A 13,180-nucleotide genomic window follows, 5' to 3' on the forward strand; every position below is an offset into this window, starting at 1 on the left:
GGAATTAAGAGACATACCCAAGTCTCCAGTTCTCTTCCTGTTTCATCTGCCTCCCACCCTAACCCCCTTCTTCCAGCAGAAGGGCAGTGAGAACCTTTCAAATAATTCCACAAAGACAGCAACCAAATGAGAATGCAAGAGAGCAGCTGTTCAAAAAGACGGAATTTATTTTGTGGATCTGTGTCAAACTGCCTCATTCTCAGTGCAGGCGACCCCTTCCTCCCCAGGGAACAAGAATGGGAAGGGGAGGGAGGTGTCTTTCGTGAAGTCCAGGCCTCCACAAAGCCACAAGGAAAACCCCCCACCCAGTCCTTAAAGTTGATGGAAATCCCAGCAAAGACTAGGGTGGGTGGGAGGCAATGACAAGAGGGGTAGCAGTCACTTGTCAGGAAGCTGGGGTTTGGAGAGCCCTGTCCTGGGCCCTGCTTGACTCTGGGGCTGCCAGGTGCATGACGGAGAACGGGGAGTAAGGAGATTTCCCCTGGCCTTCAAGTACCCCTTGGCCAGGCATGGCTTTGATTCCACTCAGGGCTCAGGTGAGAGAGGAACAGGAAACTGTCACATCCTGGCTGCCTCATAACGTGTTGCTGCTTGTGCCCCGAAGTCCGACCCCACGGACAAACTGTTCCAGCAGGCCCCCGATGGCACCAGAGGGACTGGGGGCTGCTGCCCGAAGCCCCACTGTGCTGCTGTATGCAGCCAAGAAGACTGAGCGGACTTCCTGCAGCCGAGTCTCCCGCTCACTCAGGGCTGCAAGCCTATGGGGCGGGAGGGAGGAAGGGAGAATTATCCTGGGAAAGGATCCAACATCCTTACGCCATACTGCCTGTCCTTCTGCCTTTACCAGCACAAGGCCAGCATATGTCCTGTGGCCATACCACCCTTGTAGTTCAGGCATAAATATTTGGCCCCATTCTCTTAAATCATTCCTCTCAGCTCTCAGGCTACTGTTCCTACTTAGAAGCAGCACCTTTTATTGGGCAAAGGCCTGGCTTTTTGTTGAGAAACTGACCATTGGTGTGATGACTAGGGAGGGGACAGTTTGCCCCAACCACTGCTGGCTTCCATTCCTGAGAACAAGCTGAGGCACAAGTCTTACACCTAAGACCAAGGAGAGACCCTAAGATCAGGCATCAGGCCTTGGCCAACCAAAAGCTTCAGCCTTCTTGGCTGAAGGACCTGGAACATCCTGGGAAGAATCACTTGGCCATGCCCTGGAGAGGCCAGGGTTCTCACTAGAAACCTCTGAGGCTCTAGCTACATTTTCAGTCACCATGGTTCCCATGCAAACAGCTAGGAGGGTGCTGGCTTTTCCAGCAGGGCTGCTCTTCTCACTCTATCTGCTTTTTCTTCCCTGGCGTCTACAGGCACTGATCACAGATGGAAGAAGACAGGAAGTACCTCTTCTCTCCTTGATCTGTAATTACAAATCAAGAAGGAGAACAAGTGCATGAAAACTCAGTTTTATGAAAGAATGAATTCCACATGAGACTGACACCTTGAAGGGTCTTTAATAGAAAAGGCCTGATGTACCAGCTACACCCAACCTCTGGACTAAAAGGTATGCTTATGGACTATAAGTCTAGGGGTGGGAGGGATGTGGAATCAGAGGAAAGGTCAGGAACTCACAGTGTTCCCTCTGTTTCCTGGAGAGCCTTCTCCAGGAATCACAGTCTTACATGAGATGAGTTCTCAGATTCCCTCACTAAGAGTAGCCCTGACCACCAACCTTGCTCCAAAATTTCCCCCAGGAGACCAATCTCTGAGTAATCCCTTCTGGGAATTTGTCAGAAGCAGCAGTAATGTCCCCAACTCCCAAGCCCAAATGACTTTCACTCCAGGGCTTGGGGGAGCAGATGGAGATATGAGGATAAACGACAGTCCTGGGGTAAGTATGGGGAGAACAGACCTAGGGAAAGTAGAGTGGGGAGAGTGATGTGTGTGTGTATGAGACAGAGAGACAGAATATGAGAGGGAGAAAGTGAAGCAGCAGGTTCTAGGGCAAAAGAAAGTCAAATAGCTCTCGCAGCAGCATTAAGAAAATGAAGCTGATACTGGATTCCTGCAAGTGCCTAAATAACTCCAAAGTGTCTGTTGGCATTCAGGGAAGACCTGTGGCCTTATATCTTTACTAAGCAGGTTTCATATAGGCTGTAGGCCATGTGTACTTCTTCAGCTTTTCCTTACAGCATATAACCAGGAGGAATTCAGATTAGTGTTTTGTATTTACAGGGAACATCCATAGGTCCATGCACATGCATTCTCACTGCCCTCTATTTCTGGGAGGCAGAAGTGGGGACAGATCACAACCTATTTAAAGACAAGGAAACTGGAGCACAGAGAGGATATATGATCCACTTGAGGACACACAGCAGGCAATGGGCAAGCAGGACTAGAGCTACACTAGTACCATTCACTCCCAAGAGATGATCTAGTAGGCTTACAGAAGTCAAGGCTGACACCCAAAGACATAGCTGATGAGCAGAGCTGCTAGGGTTTGGACTACATTTCTCTGATAACAAAGCCCAAGCACTGTATCCACATACTGTGTGCCTCACCAGAAACCAACCCTGACTCCACCCCTTCCCGGCAATTTTCGAAGCCAAGAGATCACACAAAACCTAGCTGTCCTCTGGGAACTTCCCAGAACCTGAAGGTTGGGTTGGAGCTCAGACAACTGCCTAAGGTATCAACTGCAGGATCTGGGGCTTGAGTTGTCTGCTTCAGTGGCTAATGCCAGGTAAGGGAGGAGTGTTACCAAGTGGGAGCAAAGATGTCTGCTCATTCCAGAGATGGCTCTTAGGCCAGTTTGGCTTAAGTATCAAGTCCCTACAGAATGGTGCAGACAACTATTTTTTTAATCCTTCAAAAATCTAAAATTTTTTTTCCAGGCTTAAGGGCTTGGCTACTGAGACAGCTGTGCCAGGCAGTAGTGGCCTCTGGAGTCCTTAGGCCTCTCCCTAGTTGCAGGGTCAGTGACTGTTATCCTGGAATCCCAAAGTCTAGCCCCTACCTGAACTCTGCAAGGATCCTGCTCAATACCCTAGGGCAACCTGCCTCCAACCTGTCAGCACTGGTGGGTGTATGAGCTAGATTCTGGTGGTGGGGATGGATCCCCAGCACCTGAGGTTAGTTCAGCCCACAGTAGGGAGACAAAGGCTCTCAGGTAGCCACAGTTGAGAAAGAGGCCCTGCTCCCAGACCATCAGAGGGTCTCCCCTGCCTTACATACATGAAGCAACAAAGCAGGTGGGGACAGGGAGCTACCATGGAGGCAGCCACTCAAGTAGATGCACTGTAAGACTTGGAAGACCAGTATCAGAGCCTTGAAGAGAGAGAATTTTATATGCTTGGGATTTAGTATTCCCATCCAATTTTATTTCCTGACCAGAAGTAAAACAGAAGAGGGGATGGCAAGGAACCCTTGGTTCGGCTCTGGAAAAGCATAGCCCTCAGCTTAACCCAGCTCTATTCTGGCTCTGGTCTCCACTGTACACCTACCTTCACTACCCCACTGTTCTGCTTTCAAAGGATTCTCATGTCAGGCAAAGCCTTGGACAGAAATAGAATCTTCTATAGCTACAGTTCGGCCAGCTTTCCCTGAGGGCATGCCCCGAAATACCCATGGATGGGTTTTGGGAGACTGGGGAGAGTGAACACACACTCCAACGTACTTCTGGAGCAGCCCATAAGGCCTCCTTCATACCTTGGGGGTCCAGGAGCAGTGAGGTATACTTAAGTGAGACACTGGGGGTTCTCAGGCCATTTCCCTGGGGCTAGCTGCTGCCTCATTCCTAACAGCACTCTGGACTGCTCACTAGCTTTTGATACGGGCAGGGGAGCATCCTGCCTTCTCAAGCAAGACACTTACAGACAACTGTTAGGGAGCTCATCCGGGAAGCTGAAAGGGAGAGAGGAGTCTGGGTGCAGGACAGCCCGTTCCTGAATACTGCCACAGCCTGTGACCATCTGCCAGCTGCCAAAGTCTGTGGAGAGAGAGGATCCGGGCAGGGGATGGTCCACTGATCTGGGGCAGAGAAGAGAGAGAGGGCAAATGATGCACAGTCAGTCAGACGCCTGAGGAGGGGCGGAGGGACTATGGTGGCCCTGTGCCACGACCGCAGGGTTCTGTTGGTTAAGCATCTGTAAAGTCAGTCACTTTCTTCAAAAGTGCAAAAACAGCTGGACAGGTTGTGACCGAGAAAAAAGAGTGACCAGAAGGCAGGCTCAGCTGTGAGGACAATGCTTTGTGCAGAGACTTACAGGAGCAAAAGAACAAGAGCAAAGCACAGTAACAAGAGGTGAGCCAGCAACCAAAGCCTGGGGTCAGGGCATGCCTGCCCTGGTGGAGGCACACCAAGTACAATCTCAACAGCACCAAAAGGAGGGGAGCAAGGCTAGATGCCCCAGGAACCAGGGAGAAAGGACCACCTCACACTGCCCAGCATGCAGATTGGCAGGGTGGGCAACACAGAACCCAGGGGTCACTGAGGTTTAATTAGAGCAGTGGGAGAACAAGCCTCTTGGGGTTGGTGATGGGTGGGGTCCTAGATTGAAGAGTGAGGTGGTGGGAGCCCTACCACCTCCCTTCCTCTGCAGTGCCTTCCTGGAGCCATAGTTTGTATTCACAAGCATCAACTCAGCAAACTCACTGGCTATGCCCAGAGGGAAGGGATGAATCAGGTAGGCAACTTGACAGCTTCATCAGGCCTTTTTCAGATGGAGATCTGGGGAGTGCAGGGAGAAGAAAGTTGTATGGGGAATCTACTGCTGCCCAGTCCTCCCCACTCACAGTCAACCCCTATTCCTTGTTTTTGGGCAGTAGCCCAGCTGGAGGAGGGGAGGAGACAGTTAAACATCAGGCAAGATCCAGCCATCAGCTACCCCAAATCCAGTCCCCAGAGATGCATCATCTTTGATGTTGACCCTTTATTCTTTAATTCAAGAATAGCAGAAGATGCTCCTGTAGGGCCTCAGAAATGGCAGAAACATAAACAGTGGTACAGTAAGTGGGAACAGAGAAAAACATTCCATTGACCTTGGCCCACCCAGTTGGCTGGTGTTAAAGGCTCCTACTTAAGTGATAGCCTCAATGGATTGCCAGGCTAGCCATATCCTTAGGCAGCTGCCCCGAGGGCAGCTCTGGTGCTCCTTAGCCATCCCCATCTTAGAGACAGAGAAATGGCAGCCCAGACAGATGAAGAGATTTGCCCAAGGTCCCACAGCTGATGAGGGAAAGAGATTTTTAAAGCCAAATTTGATTACAGAATTTGTCTACAACAGAACCATCTTGAGACCAGGGAAAACAGATGGCTTTTTACGTTAAAGCCGCCATGAATCAGAACCCCCTGCAACACAGAGACTTGCCACATTCATCATTTCTGCTAAACTCTGGAAGGTGTGTGACAGTAGCAATAGGGATGAGAACAGGATGTAGTCAGATACTAGAGGTGGAAGCCCCTCATGCCCTGAACAAAGCAGACTTCCTTCTTTCTAGATAGAAAACTTGGTAGGACTCAGGTAGTCTGTAAATCAAGAGACAGCTGCCCAGGAGACAGCGAGCCAAAGGCCAGTCTTGTGCCTGCCCTGTGCTTCCTCCAGGTCATGTTGGAGCCTTCAGCACAATCCTTCTGAGGTTATTTAGTCTGCTCCACAAGTCTCCTCTATTGTTCAAACTTTAGGGTAGGATTTCTTTGAGCAGTTTGTGGGAAAACAACTGCTAAACTCCAGAGTGTTGAGGGAATGAATGGAGGGGATGTTCAGTAGAGGAGGCTGGGCAGGATAAGGCACTCCTGGGCTCAGGAAATTGGAGGTTTCTTATGCCTCAGCCCCACTCCCCCAGGTCTACAGACTCATATTGCCAATGGGAAAATGACAGACAGATGGAATGTGGTTATAGAGAGGTTTCCCGTGAGGATTCCTGTCGCCTAAGCTAGTCACTTCCCTTTACTTCTCCAGTGTCCACTAGGTAGCACCGCCAGGTGAAACCATGCTTGGAGCAGCCAGAAAGGGGACAGCTGTGGGTTCGAGAGGCAGCAAGACAGCGGCAGGGTGTGTGACCTCAGGGAAAAAAGCCATCTCAGTGAGCAACCATCTTTCATGTCTTTTTCAAGAGTGAGCACACAGGCTCCGGATGAATCTGCTTACTTGAGGCTTTTGTCAAAGGGCTGCAAAACAACCATTCAGCTCCAGGGTTTGACAGCAAGGGGCTGTGCTAAGCAGAGATGTTCTCGTAAGTGCCAGCCTAGATTAACTGGCTGGAGGGGATAAAAAAAGTTGAAAGGGAACAGTTACCAGAAAGCCCCTGACCTGCCTAATTAAAGAAGTAAGGAAAAGTTTCAAGTCAGTCTCAATGCATAGGTAATCCAACCAAATTTAGTAAGACCCCATACTTTTTGCCCTGTATCCTTACTCAAGCGCAAAAAGAAGAGAGAAAAAAAAAGTCTGAGCTCCACTTCCTGTAATCTCCTATCTATAAGACTGGAGAGAACATGGGGCCAAGCTACCCTAAAACTAGAGAACTATGGAGACAATGATGCTTCCAAGATCATGTGCCTATATCCCTGGGGCTCAGACCTCTGCCCAGGACGTTGGCTTCTTGGCAACACTTCACTCCCTTAGATGTATATGGCGTAGGCCCTGCTTCACAGCACCAGAAGAGCTGCAACTCCCATATTCCCCCTATCTCCTTCTAGACACCCACTGTGAGCCGACTCAGGCAGGTGTTTTTGGCTGGTCCTTTCTGGAAGGAAGTATAAGAATCCCCATATAGGCAGAGCAAGCCCAACTCACACAGCCAAGGCAAGAAGAAGCAGATCTGGCCTGAGGTGCCCAGCCTTTAACTTACCTGCCCTGAATCACAGCTAGTTTACTAAGCATTTGTGGAAAGGATGAGTATTAACTATGTGCCAAGTACTTCATTATTTCATTTAAATCCAAACTTACAGAAGTCAGAATCATTACTGCCACTTCAAATAGAATTAAAATACTGAGCTCAGAAGGGAAGTGACTTTCCCAAGTCACACAGCTAGGAGTGGCAAAGCTGAGATTGAAACCCACATCTGACCACAGCTCATGCAGCCTCACAATACACTGATCTTCCTGATAAGAGGAAGTGGAGTATAACAATGAAGCAAAACTGAAGGAACAAAATGGCAGCAGGCTCAGAGACTCCAAGGATGAACTAGTGATTACCAAAGGGGAGGGGTGTGGGAGGGCGGGTGGGGAGGGAGGGAGAAGGGGACTGAGGGGTATTATGTTTAGTATACATGGTGGGGGGGATCATGGGGAGAACAGTGTAGCACAGAGAAGGCACACAGTGGATCTGTGGCATCTTGCTGCACTGATGGACAGTGACTGCATTGGGGTATGGGTGGGGATTTGATAATATGGGTAAATGTAGTAACCACATTGTTTTTTCATGTGAAACCTTCATAAGAGTGTATATCAATCATACCTTAATAAAAAATTTAAAAAAAAAAGAGGAAGTGGAGGCCTCACAGATTGGTTCAGGGATGGGCATGCAACTTTCAAAAGGAAAAAAGCTCAGAGCTTCTAACCTATGGTTGGGAAAGAGGTCCTCATGTGATCCCTGGATGTGAGAAAGGAAGCAGGGTGTCCTAGGGGAGACCCTCAACCACTAGGTTGAGGGACACCCAGCAGCCTGGTTGAATTGTGAAGTAGCAACATAGGAACCAACCTCTGCTGCCCAGACAACTGCTTGTCCCCTATCCTTTACCTACTACTAACTGCTCATTATAAGCAAGCAGTTCTGTCCCAGGCTGTATTTAATGAGGCAGAGAAACCAGATTGCTTCTGTGACACATAAGAGTTCCTTTCCCATGTTATTGTTCCCATATATATGTCCCATGCTAGGACAGTATTTCTTACATTTGAAAAAAGACCACTGCTTTCCCCCAGTCTAGCCTTTAAGTACTAGCATGTGCATGTGAGTTAGTGACTCACGCAGGGACCTCTGCATTCCTGCAGCAGCCCAAGAAGAAATCTTTGGGGCTCCCAAGTTTTATCTTCTGGGTCTCAAGCTGGTAATGCCTTTAGGCTTCTTACCACTCATCCCTTGGTCTGGAGCTGTGGCCCCATGCAACAACACATCAAACATGGGAAAGGAACTCTTATGTGTCACAGAAAGCAATCTGGTTTCTCTGCCTCATTAAATACAGCCTGGGACAGAACTGATTGCTTATAATGAGCAGTTAGTAGTAGGTAAAGGATGGGGGACAAGCAGCTGTCTGGGCAGCAGAGGTTGGTTCCTATGTTGCTACTTCACAATTCAACCAGGCTGCTGGGTGTCCCTCAACCAAGTTCATCTGCTCTTCAGGTAGCCTGGCTTCAAGCTGGGCTCAGTGGTGGCACCATCCCTTCTCAGGCATGAACAGTGCTGTGCCAGCAAACCCCTGCCCCAACAGAGCATTGGTCCTGCCTCTTCCCAGCCCCCAGCCATGTAGCTGATGAGAGATTTAACAGTGGTCCAGAAATCTATCTCGGCCAGAAGATGCTGCAGTGGTAGCTAATGCAAAAAAGCCACCAGCCTTCCTGGTGAGGGGTATGGGGTTAGGGCTGGATAAGAATCAGCACCCCACAAAACTTTCTTCCCTACTCAACACCTTCTTCTTAACTTTGAACAAAGCTTCACCATTTCCTTGCACAGAGAAGTCCTGTTTAAAGAGATATGCTTGTGGAATCTGGGAACGTGGAGCATATGAATTCCAGAGAACTCACATTATGAGGGGAATTTCAGCTGCCATGGATAGCTTTACTTAAGGGTTTCTTTCCATACAGGTCCCCCTACTGCACTAAAAAGCTGATTGGTTATTGTCACCTAAGTGAGGCAAGGAAGCTAATGACAGGATCCCTCAGGCACTTTAAGATAAAAGAGACTAAATTAATTTTAATGTTAATGGAAATACATAATTAGAATGCTCCAAATCTGAATAATCTAGTCTTTCAAAACCTCTGGCAAACAGGCATCCAATTCAGAATCTTGTCATCTCACCAGCACAGCCAGTCTCCAAGTAGGCATTCCCAGAACAGACTGGCAGAGACATCAAATACCTCACAGTGGCCCACCCTGTGCCTCTCCAAGACCCTGTGCTCCACTTTGGTTCAGCTTCAAACCGGCCCCAACACACAGGGCTGCCAGGCCAGAGGACGGCCAACCCTCAGTCTCCTGAGGGAGGGGCTTTGGTGGCTATCCTGGACTGACCTTAATAGTCTGAGCTACCCAGTGCAGAGAGCGCCACCAGTGAGATGGAGGGAAACTATCACAAGATTGAAAAGTAGGACCTTTTGGCAGGAAGAAAGGAATAATCAAAAGCTGGGGTGTGAGAAGAGGTAATACGAGTACTGTCTCAGCGAGAGAGCCCCTAGCAGTTGGGCAGTTAAAACCGGGGCAGGACCCCAGAGGACAAGAGGAATCTTCTGGTTTCCTTCTCAGTTGTCCAACAACGCTGTACAGGCAGAAAAGGAGGCAAGGATGATGAGCAAGAGCTTCAGCCCAGAAGAGTGAGGGTCATGCAGTGCTACAGCAGCCTCAGAGCAGCCCTGAGGAAAGGTGATATTGATATACAGACAAGGGTGGCATGGCAGTGGGCACACACCAAGGCTGTGAAGGAGCGCAGGCATGTGGGCTTGTCTGCCCAGCACCATCTCTGCTCAGGCGCCTTCACCAAATCTGTGGCATCAGAGGGCTTGTGTGGTTTTTGTGTTTTTTTTTTTTTAAGAGACTCAGGTATGGCACTGGCAGATACGTCAGTGGTCCAAGTTGAAGGGCTCACCTTCAGAGATGAGCACACGGGACTCCTCTGGACAGTGCAGTCTGGAACACCTACTTGCCTAGAGCTCATCTGCTCTGCCTACATGGGGAGGGTGCTCTTCCCCATCTCCCCGCATTGCCTGCTTTTGCCCACAGAGGAAAACCAGAGGATGACAATGGGAGGAGAGTTCCAGAAGTTTTGGGTCTTTCTCTGTAATATGCTTGGGGCTCTGGAGCTCAGTTTTCTCCTTGGTAACAGGCCTAGCCCTGAGACTTCTGGAGCAGTATATGATATAGCTGGGCTCAAATCCGGGGTAGATTCCAACGCTTTCTGATAAATGCCCCTTTCTCCCTGGAATTTATTAAAAACCTCTTAAGACCCATATTGCTTTGTTTTCTCCAGAAGGGCTAGGCATTCTCAAGACTTTAGAAAACAAAGCAACTCATAGGATTCTTTCTTTCTCTGGGTATACGACATGAAAAAAGTGGTATGGGATCAGCTAGAAAATGCATTCCCCAAGTGCCACTCCATACCTCAATCCTAAACCCCTAAGAAACATCATTCCTACAGCACACTCCATCCAGCCACGCCTGTCCATCCTGGCTGAGCAGCTCCCTTTCCAGGTGTGCAGAGGTTTCTGGTTTTCCCCAGCCTCATACATCTAGGCTAACCTCCCTACTGTCTGTTCTCCTCATTGCCTCACCAATTCAGACATGGAATGTAAGAACCAGAAGGGACTCAAAGGACCTAGATCCATCTCTTTAATCAGAATGTGAGGCACACAGGGAGCAGTGACCTGACAAAGGCAACAGGTATAGGCAGCCCCACTCCCCTGCCCATTACATCAAGACCACTACACCTTCTGAGTTTCCCATCTGCCAGGGGTCTGGGAAGAAGGGTGTCTCAAACCACTCCACAAACCAGCTCTTGCTCTGTAACCAAACATTAACCCATCCTCCAAATAGTGGGTGAGCCTGAAAACCTGTCGATACCCCTGGCCTCCTGGGTACATGCCACATGCCAAGGAACCCTGTCCTAAAACATCACCTGAGTAAACAGCTCATGTGCTGGAACCCCACTATCCAGCCTTATTAAGAAGGGAGGGCTAGCTACCTCCACCAGTAGGGGTTTGGAGCTCCTCACCTGGGTTTGGGGACCTCCAGGGGACTGCTACCCATCCTGAAAAAGTTGTCAGAATGGTTTGAGGATGAGGAGCTGGAAGATTTGGCTTCCACCAGCCCCTGGTGGGAAGGCAGGCAGTCCTCCAGGGGCTGTGGCCAGTTCCAGAGCACACTCTGTGGAGAGGATGAGTGGCTCTTCCTCCTGCAGTGGAAAGAGTAGGGCTGTTGGCTAAGGGGCCACCAGAGTAAAAGCCCTCTGCCCACTTTTACTGAATCTCAGGGCCCAGTCTTTACTTCCACTGGGAAAATGCCACATGGGAGTGGGGATACGTTAGCATTCCCTTAGGTTCGGCCACCAGCAACAAGAGCTGGGTTTTCATGGAGGGACTGTAGCATCCAAATAACACTGGCCTCTTGGCCTCAGAGCATATGCTAGAAAATGTATTCACAACTAACAATTAAGTAACTGCCCCTCTCTCAAAATGTAATACAGAAGTTTGAGCCATTTTTCTACGGAAAAAGTCATCATGTTCTCAGATTTCATCAGATTCTCAAAGATAATTATCCTCAAACAAGTTCCCAATTCCCCATCATCATTTTGTACTTACCTTGGGTTTTTTTTTCTAAACTGGTCCTCCACTTCCCAGGCAAACATGCAAGGCAGCTCCCCCAGTAAGTCCCTTTAACATCAGCCTCCCCTCACCCCGCCCTGCCTGCCCAGCCTTGCAGCTTCTTCCTTAATCCCACAGGGAGCACTGGCCCTTTATGCTGGGCCACCACCAGCAGTGTCTCTCACCAACCAGATGGCTCGCCTCTGAGGCCCACTAGAGACAACAGCAGGGCATGGAGCAATGCTCTCAGCCCTACTGTTGGAGGCTCTCTTTGTTCCTGGGGCTCCCTGGAGCTGGTGGCCCTGGGCCACAGCTGTGAGTGAGCTTAGTTCCATCCTGACTCCTCACCAAGCTGCCTGAGTCTGTGCTCCTGCAGGGACCAGCTCCACGGCCTCATAGGGGAAGCTCCCAGCAGCTCCTGGGGAGCTCTCCATGACCAAAGAGAAGTCACTGCCAAGGCTGGTGGTACTGCCACGGTCCTTTCGTCCTGAAAGAAGCCAGTGCCATCAGTCAGTACGTTATCTTCTCCTATTATCAGTCCCCCGCATCTTCCACACCATACAGCCGAAAAGAGAAGTTTCTAGAATAAACAGTTTCTGTGTGGTCTATACTTAGAAAGATGCACAGAGTACAGGAAATCTGCTGGGGCCCTTAACTCACTCAGCATGCAGAGATCTTCCAGGGTGAAGCCTACATCCTGGGCTGGTAAACTCTTCCTCCTGTAAACAGAAACCCGAACAGTGAATTCCAGATTGGGCTGAGTCTCTTATGTCCCCCAAATGCTGCCTGCCATGGAAAGAGGTTCCAATGTAGTGGCAACTCATGGAAACAGGTCCTACCTAGGGTTGCAAAATGCCAAACCCACTTCTGGGAGGCCTACAAAACCTACCTCCTTCCTCAGAATTCAAGTCTGGCCCAACACACTAGGAGCTTGGATTTGGAAGGCAAATGAGCTCAGAAAAGACACCAACTCTCACAGGGGTCCTAAGCAACTGACAGGCAACATTCTTGTGTTTCCCAGGCTAGAAGCTGACTCAGCTCATGGTGGTAAGCTGCACAGTGCTGCAAACATACCTTTTTAGTAGCCCTGAGATGGCAGCAATAGGCTCAGACAGGAGAACCAGCTACCTCAGGGCGGGGGGAATTGGGAATCCACCTGTCCTTGGGCTGGCTTTTCCTGCAGCATTATGCCCTGCTCTCCTAGTCACCAAAGACCATTAATCTGTCCAAAGCCTTTCTGATAGCATGACTGCAGGCTAACCCCAGCCCTGCTTCCCTTTCAGAAAAGCTGCTTCACCTGTTGGCCTTCACCAGGAACCCCTTCCCTGGCCCCAGGGGACAGGCAGGAACAGGAAACCAGCCTTCCAGGCATTCAGGGAAGCAGGGCATGGATAAGATGGCAAGTGAGACCCTGCCTTCCCAAGAGTGGTCCTTCCCGGAGCACCTTGGCCTCAGTGGGAGAGAGCAGGCCTCTCTTTACCTCGGTGTCTTCAGAGCAGAGTACTCCTCAGAGATGATATGCTTCAAAAAATTGAAGCAGAAGAAGAAAATCTGAAGAAGAGACCAAAGAGCAGCACACATGAGAAGACAGTCTTCTCCAGGGAAAACAATCTAGGTGGCAGAACTCCCAGGAATGGGCAGCCACCTTGGTCAACCCCCTGCTAGACAGCAGCCCT

The 13,180-nt window shown here is 49.7% G+C and overlaps 1 protein-coding gene across 9 annotated transcripts in view; it reads right to left on the minus strand.

The window, feature by feature from the left end:
- Positions 1–144: 144 nt before the first annotated feature.
- MTMR14 (myotubularin related protein 14) overlaps positions 145–13,180 on the minus strand; it is a 42,726-nt gene continuing 29,690 nt past the window's right edge. For 2 of the 9 annotated variants that reach the window (XM_036877522.2, XM_057506966.1), the window contains 5 exons: positions 12,985–13,055; positions 12,165–12,223; positions 11,853–11,991; positions 10,916–11,095; positions 145–758 (listed from right to left, as the gene is read on the minus strand). In XM_036877522.2, coding sequence (XP_036733417.2) covers positions 575–758; positions 10,916–11,095; positions 11,853–11,991; positions 12,165–12,223; positions 12,985–13,055 — 633 coding nt within the window. In that variant the 3' untranslated portion in view covers positions 145–574. Of the gene's footprint in view, positions 759–1,401; positions 1,418–3,870; positions 4,027–4,651; positions 4,727–10,915; positions 11,096–11,852; positions 11,992–12,164; positions 12,224–12,984; positions 13,056–13,180 lie in introns of all 9 variants that reach the window. The other 7 variants (XM_036877521.2, XM_036877524.2, XM_036877519.2 and 4 more) reach the window with 7 other exon arrangements.

Source organism: Manis pentadactyla, chromosome 1 (genome assembly GCF_030020395.1).
Source record: "Manis pentadactyla isolate mManPen7 chromosome 1, mManPen7.hap1, whole genome shotgun sequence".
Classification (NCBI taxonomy): domain Eukaryota; kingdom Metazoa; phylum Chordata; class Mammalia; order Pholidota; family Manidae; genus Manis; species Manis pentadactyla.